The sequence below is a fragment of the Podarcis tiliguerta genome (genome assembly GCF_965153285.1).
Source record: "Podarcis tiliguerta genome assembly, chromosome: 7".
In the NCBI taxonomy this organism is placed as follows: domain Eukaryota; kingdom Metazoa; phylum Chordata; class Lepidosauria; order Squamata; family Lacertidae; genus Podarcis; species Podarcis tiliguerta.
The window spans coordinates 84502426-84509185 of record NC_139540.1 but is presented as its reverse complement, the minus strand read 5'-3'; the positions used below and the strand labels follow the sequence as shown (position 1 = coordinate 84509185).

The 6760-nt window shown below is 44.7% G+C and overlaps 2 protein-coding genes across 2 annotated transcripts; both read left to right on the top strand.

Moving 5' to 3' along the window:
- Window positions 1-607: 607 nt before the first annotated feature.
- Window positions 608-3507, top strand: LOC310682084 (protocadherin beta-16-like; the record flags this gene model as incomplete). Its single annotated transcript, XM_083450326.1, has 2 exons — window positions 608-2965; window positions 3415-3507. 2 exons carry the CDS (start codon window positions 608-610, stop codon window positions 3505-3507), a joined length of 2451 nt encoding a protein of 816 aa, XP_083306452.1.
- Window positions 3508-3698: 191 nt separating this feature from the next.
- LOC310681127 (protocadherin beta-16-like) lies at window positions 3699-6382 on the top strand (the record flags this gene model as incomplete). Its single annotated transcript, XM_083448643.1, has 1 exon — window positions 3699-6382. Exon 1 carries the CDS (start codon window positions 3887-3889, stop codon window positions 6380-6382), a length of 2496 nt encoding a protein of 831 aa, XP_083304769.1. The 5' UTR covers window positions 3699-3886.
- Between the last annotated feature and the right edge of the window lie 378 nt (window positions 6383-6760).

The window sequence follows — 6760 nt, the reverse complement described above, 5'->3', positions numbered from 1 at the left end:
TTTTGTAGTAATCAGAGTGTATTTGAATACTTTATTCTTTGTATCCAGATTGTGGGACATTTTGAAAATTGAATGCAAGGCACTCTGTCAGTCGGTCCCAGCAGTCTTCATGTGGGTGATATATATATGTGTGTGTGTGTGTGTGTGTGTGTGTATTATATAGGATATATATAATTATATAATGATATAAGTTAATAGACCACACGTTAGAAAACCTAAGGATTTCTAGATCTCCTAAAAGATCTGTGTAGGTTGGCAAGTGGTAACATCAATGGAGTTGTATCACAATTCCAACGCAAGGTGGTGCTATTACACAACACAGACCATATTATCAGAGAGCAAGTGCTCTCCCAAAGAGCTGCAGCCATTAGACAAAGCAATCTTAAATAGAAAGGACATATGCTCATTACAATCCAAAGGAACAGACCTCTGCATCTGTTTCAAAACAGCTAAGGACGGATTGGCCTTGCAGGTGTGTAACTCATGAAAGGAAATTCTGGACAGATACTTCTTCTAATTTGAACTGACTGGAAGTGAAGCTGGAACAATGGAAATGCACAAAAGGCAAGTTTTGAGTTTTGTTCTTTATTTCTGCATGCATATTGCAATGTGTGAACCCATCCTCTATTCAGTGCCGGAGGAAAAGAAGAGTGGGTCTCTAGTAGCGAATGTGCTAAAAGATTTGAGAGTGGATGCAAAGGAGCTGTCTGCTCGGAGAGCCCAACTGGTCTCTAAGAGCTCAAAGCAGTATTTCCAGCTGGATCCACATTCTGGGGATTTGATATTAAAGGACAAAATAGACCGAGAGTCTCTGTGTGGTCAGAATGATCCTTGTCTTCTATTCTCTGAAATTGTGCTTGAAAACCCATTGCAGCTGCAGAGAATCAAAGTTCAAATACAAGATGTCAATGATAATGCCCCTAAATTCTCAAAAATGAAATTCATTTTTGAAATACCTGAGCAGGTACCAGTGAACACTCGATTCCCTTTGGAGAGAGCACAGGATTCAGATATAGGAGAAAATGCTGTACAAAATTATACCCTTAGTCCTAATGAACATTTTAAACTGGATGTCCAAAGGCACAGTGATGGAAGCAAATATATAGAATTGGTATTGGAGAAGCAGTTAGATCGTGAGGTGAATCCACAGATTACCCTAATTCTGTCAGCTGTTGATGGAGGAATCCCCAAAAGAACTGGCACAGCACAAATAATCATTGATGTTCTGGATACTAATGATAATTTCCCTCAGTTTGAACAATCTGTGTACAAGGTAAAACTAATGGAAAACAGCCCACTGAATACGCTGGTTGCAAAAGTTGAAGCAAGCGACAAAGATTTTGGCTCCTATGCAACTATAACTTATTCCTTCAGTGAAGTGCCAGAAAATATGCTAAGATCATTCAACTTAAACAAAAACACTGGTGAAATTACCATTTCAGGGACAATTGATTATGAAGAAAACACAAATTATGAAATGAATATCAGAGCTACAGACGGAGGGGGCCTTTCTGCTTACTGTAAAGTCATTGTAGAGATTGAGGATGAGAACGACAATGCTCCAGAGATTACCATCACATCCATCACCAGTCCCTTACCTGAGGACTCTCCCCCAGACACAGTGGTGGCCCTCTTCAGTGTCACAGACGTGGACTCTGGGGACAGTGGCAGAACTGCCTGCACCACTGAAGTTAACCTGCCATTTGTGCTCAAACCCACCGAGAACAACTATTACCAGCTGGTGACCCAACAACCACTGGACAGAGAACAAGCCTCTGAGTATAACATCACCATCACAGCCACGGACAGAGGCTCTCCCAGACTCACTTCCACAAGAATACTTCATGTTGAAGTGTCAGATGTCAATGACAACCCTCCAGTGTTTGAAAAGCCATTCTATGAAATGCAGTTAAGAGAAAACAATATTCCTGGTCTTCTGATCAATTCGGTCCATGCTGTTGATCTGGACACAGCTCAGAATGCCAAAGTGACCTACTCGCTGTTGCCTGGGAAGGTCAATGATGGCCCCACATCCTCTTACATCTCCATCAACTCTGAAACGGGGAACCTGTATGCCATCCGGTCTCTGGATTATGAGGAAGTACAAGATTTCCAGGTGACGGTGAGGGCTGTGGATTCAGGTTCCCCTCCACTGAGCTCAGAGGTTCCCATCCGCGTTCAGGTCATGGATGAAAATGACAATGCCCCCTTCATCCTCTACCCTCTCCAGAATGGCACTTCCCCCTCTAATGACCTGGTTCCCCGAGGGGCAGAGACTGGCTACCTGGTCACCAAGGTGGTGGCTGTGGACAGGGATTCTGCGCAGAACTCTTGGCTTTCCTACCAGCTGCTGAAGGCCACAGAGCCGGGTCTGTTCACGGTGGGGGCCCAGAATGGAGAAGTGACCACCCTGAGGCCGGTCAGCAACCGAGACAGCTTCAAGCAGAATCTGATTGTGGTGGTCCGAGACAACGGCCATCCTCCCCACTCCACCTCTGCCACGCTCAGAATCCTTCTAGTGGACGGCTTCTCTGACCCTTATCTGAAAAGTGTGGCTCTCCCAAAGGAGGAAACAGCGGAGGAGGAAGACCCCAGCCTGACGATGTATTTGATCATCTGCTTGGCTGCCATCTCAAGCATCTTTCTCTTTTCTGTGGTGGCCTTTGTTGTAATCAAGTTGCAGAAACGTGAAAAGTTCACAGGAACCTACAACTCTGGAGCCAATTTCCCGGTGGGACCTGATTCCCAGGAGAACTCTGCGGATTCTGGTGCTGGATCTCTATCCCAGGCTTACAACTATGAGGTGTGCTTAGCTGGTGGGTCTCTGAACAGCGAGTTCAGGTTTCTCAGGCCCCTGTTTCCTGTTTTCTCTGTGGAGCCTCCTAACACACAGCTGAATCCAAGGAGTTCCAATGATTTTGAAGGAGTCCCAAGTCATGCAGGTGAAAGTCAACATGTGGTTCAGGTGAGAATATTGCTTTATATAACTTTCATATATTCAATTTTTAGATGTGTAATATTGGAAAAAATTACAAAGCTCTATTGGGAGTTACTTATGACATGGTCATATCTTGCCTAAATATTATTCTCATAATACATCATCTCTTTGAGAAGCGAGGTAATTAACCATAATCTGGAGGCATAATAACTGTTTGTTGCATCTACAGTATTTCAAGTAGGAGAGAGGAGCTTCAGAGAAGTGGATTTTGTTTTAGGTAATTGTAATTGCAGCTTTGTGACAATTAAACTACACTTCCTAGGATTATTTGTGGGAAAGCAATATGGTGTGTATGTGAGACTTTCGAGTTTTAGCAAACATTGAATCAAAAGCATACTCCTAGTTATTATTTCTTTACACATCCACATGGTGGCAGTATGCACATCATTTGGAACTCAGAATTTTATTTTCTAAAGAAACCTCTGCCACAAAAAGTTTTTGTCTGTGATAAAGATATAAAAGCCTTCAGCACCAAATTCATTTCTACAGCAGCACTCATTCAAGTGTAAAACAGGCATCTTCCTAGTAATAAAACAGTCTTTTATGAACAGAGAAACTGTGAATCTGAACCTTTCCTGTTCAGTATAATGTGCACTGCATTCAGTGTTATTTACTGGATCTTAGTGGCTTTTCTTTGCTCAGCCACACGGTGGTAGTACAGGCAAAGACATAGGCTGGAATTCAGAATTTTGTGAAGGAACTCACAGGAAGCCATGAGCAAAAAGGTGGCTGGAACAAAGGACGGGTGGCTTTCATATGCGATAAAGAGATAACATACAGCACAGCAAAGGCATCAACACGGCAGCATCAAATTCCTTTCTACAGCAGCAGAGATTATCACTGGATGACTGTCAGAAACTTCATATTTTGGCCAGAGATTCTTGAGCCATGGGAGACGGCTACAGAAAGGAACAAGGTCTGTATTTTTTGCTTTTCCTTTGCCTTCCTGGAGCACTGAGTATTTCACTTCACTATTCTGTGCCTGAAGAAAAGAAAAGGGGGTCTTTGGTGGCTAATGTGCTGGAGGATTTGAAGCTGGGAAAAGGGGAGCTCTCTGCTCGCAGAGCCCAGCTGGTTTCTAAGAACAGTAAGCAATATTTTCGTCTTGATACTCGCTCTGGGGATCTTTTGATAAATGATAAAATAGATAGAGAAGCTTTGTGTGACCAGATTAATCCTTGCTTACTTCTGTCACAAATTGTACTGGAAAACCCATTAGATCTCTACAGCATTGTAGTCAAGGTAGAAGATGTGAATGATAATGTTCCAAAATTCTCGAAAAATGAATTTGATCTGAAAATTCCCGAGAATGTTCCTACAAATACACATTTCCCCTTGGAATCTGCCAAAGATGAGGACCTGGGGGAAAATAACATCCAAAACTACACACTCAGTCCCAATGAACATTTCCGGCTCAGAGTAGAAAGCAACAAGGATGGAAGGATATATGTGGATCTTGTTCTGGAGAAGTCACTGGACAGGGAGAAGGACTCACACTTTGGACTGACTCTCACGGCTGTGGATGGAGGGGAGCCACAGAGAACAGGCACAGTTAAAATAAATATTGATGTTCTTGACATCAATGACAATTCCCCACAGTTTACTCATTCTGAATACAAAGCTAGGTTAAAAGAAAACAGCCCTCAGGGCACTCTGGTCTCCAAAGTGGAAGCTACAGATTTGGATTTTGGTTCAAATGCACAGATCACTTACTCATTCCACCGGGTACCAGAAAAAATATATGATCTGTTCCACCTGAATGAAATCACTGGGGAAATCACTGTTTTAGGTCAAGTTGATTATGAAAAAGAAACCAGCTATGACATGAACATCAGAGCAACAGATGGAGGGGGTCTTTCAGGGCACTGCAAGGTCCTGCTGGATGTTGAAGACGTGAATGACAATGTCCCTGAAGTGTCCGTCATATCCATCACTGGCAGCATGCAAGAAGATTCTCCCCTGGACACAGTGGTGGCCCTCTTTACTGTAACAGACCAAGACTCCGGAGACAATGGCAGAACCGTGTGCTCTGTGGAGACAAACCTTCCCTTTGCCTTAAAACGCACAATGGATAACTATTACCAGCTTGTGGTCCAAAGTCCCTTGGACAGAGAGAAGGTCCCGGAATATAATATCACCATCACAGCCGTTGACCAGGGCTCCCCCAGGCTCACTTCAACAAGAATTATTAACGTTCAGATCTCAGATATCAATGACAACCCTCCAGTATTTGAAAAGTCTTCATTTGAAATGCAGATACGGGAAAACAATATTCCAGGACTGCTCATTGGCTCAGTCCGTGCTGCTGATCTGGACACCGAGAAGAATGCCAAGGTCACCTACTCCCTTTTGCCTGGGAAGGTCACTGATGGCCTTGTGGCCTCTTACATCTCAGTCAACTCTGAAAGCGGAAATCTGTATGCCCTCCGATCCCTGGATTATGAGCAGATCAAAGATTTCAAAGTGACGGTGAGGGCTACAGATGGAGGGTCTCCTCCCCTCAGCTCAGAAGTTACTGTCCGAGTCGTAATCCTAGACGAAAACGACAACGCTCCCTTCTTCCTCTACCCTCTTCAGAACAGCACATCCCCCTGCAATGAGCTGGTGCCCAAGTCGGTGGAGGCCGGCTACCTGGTCACCAAGGTGGTGGCTGTGGATGGAGATTCTGGCCAGAACTCGTGGCTTTCCTATGAGCTGCTGAAGGCCACAGACCCTGGTCTTTTCAGCATAGGAGCCCAGAATGGGGAAGTGAGAACCAGGAGAGCCCTGAGCGAGCGAGACACCAGCAAGCAGAGACTCCTGATAGTGGTCAGGGACAACGGGCTCCCTCCCCAGAGCAGCACTGCCATGCTCCATGTCCTTCCCGTGGGTGGCTTTTCGGATCCTTATATGAAAGCTGTGGAGGTCAGGAAAGAGGAGCACGAAGAAGATGGGACCTTGACCTTGTACTTGGTGATCTGCCTGGCTGCAGTCTCCTTTGTGTTCCTCGTTTGCATTGTTTCCTTTGCTGCCATCAAGATCTGCAGGAGGGATCCCAGGGAAAGTTTTATCGCTGCCCCTCCTCACTTCCCCCCTGCCAGACCCGACATCCCAGAGAACTGTGGCGATTCTCAGAGCGGGTCGCTTTCCAGGAGTTACCACTACGATGTGTGCTTAACCGGGGGGTCCTTGAGCAGCGAGTTCAGGTTCCTCCGGCCCCTCATTCCTGTTTTTTCTGTGGGGGACCCAAACCTCAATGTGATCCAGACCCCTCCGTCTGCTTCCGAAGATATTCCTGACCAGGTGGGGAAAGAAGAATCAGGGAAAGAGGTGAGAAAGAAGCTTTTGGTTTGTTTGTTGGTTTTAAATATCACATTATACCAGAAATATCAAAACAGGTCATGATCACTTTGGGAATTCTTGTTGCTTGGTAATCTATCACATCTGATATTTGTTTCTGTCTCCTTATACTGCTCTATATTGGTTACCTATACAGTGACTACAGAAAGAGGCTCAGTTTTCACCTGGGCTGCTTATTCCATATCTACTTTCTGCACCTCTGTCCTACTGCTGCTTTGTTGTCTCAGTTTCTTCCCCTGTTCTGTGGCATTCTTTGCTAACAGGAGAGCCCTGCTGTTTCCAAGTTCAATGTGAGGTGGTTCCCCACAGCCCACTGTCCCTTTCATTCTTTGTCTCGATTTTCCATTGTCCCTTTTCTTCTTCCATCTATCATTTACTCAAACCCCTTTCCTCCAAGCCCATTTATATCTCCATCTTGATTCA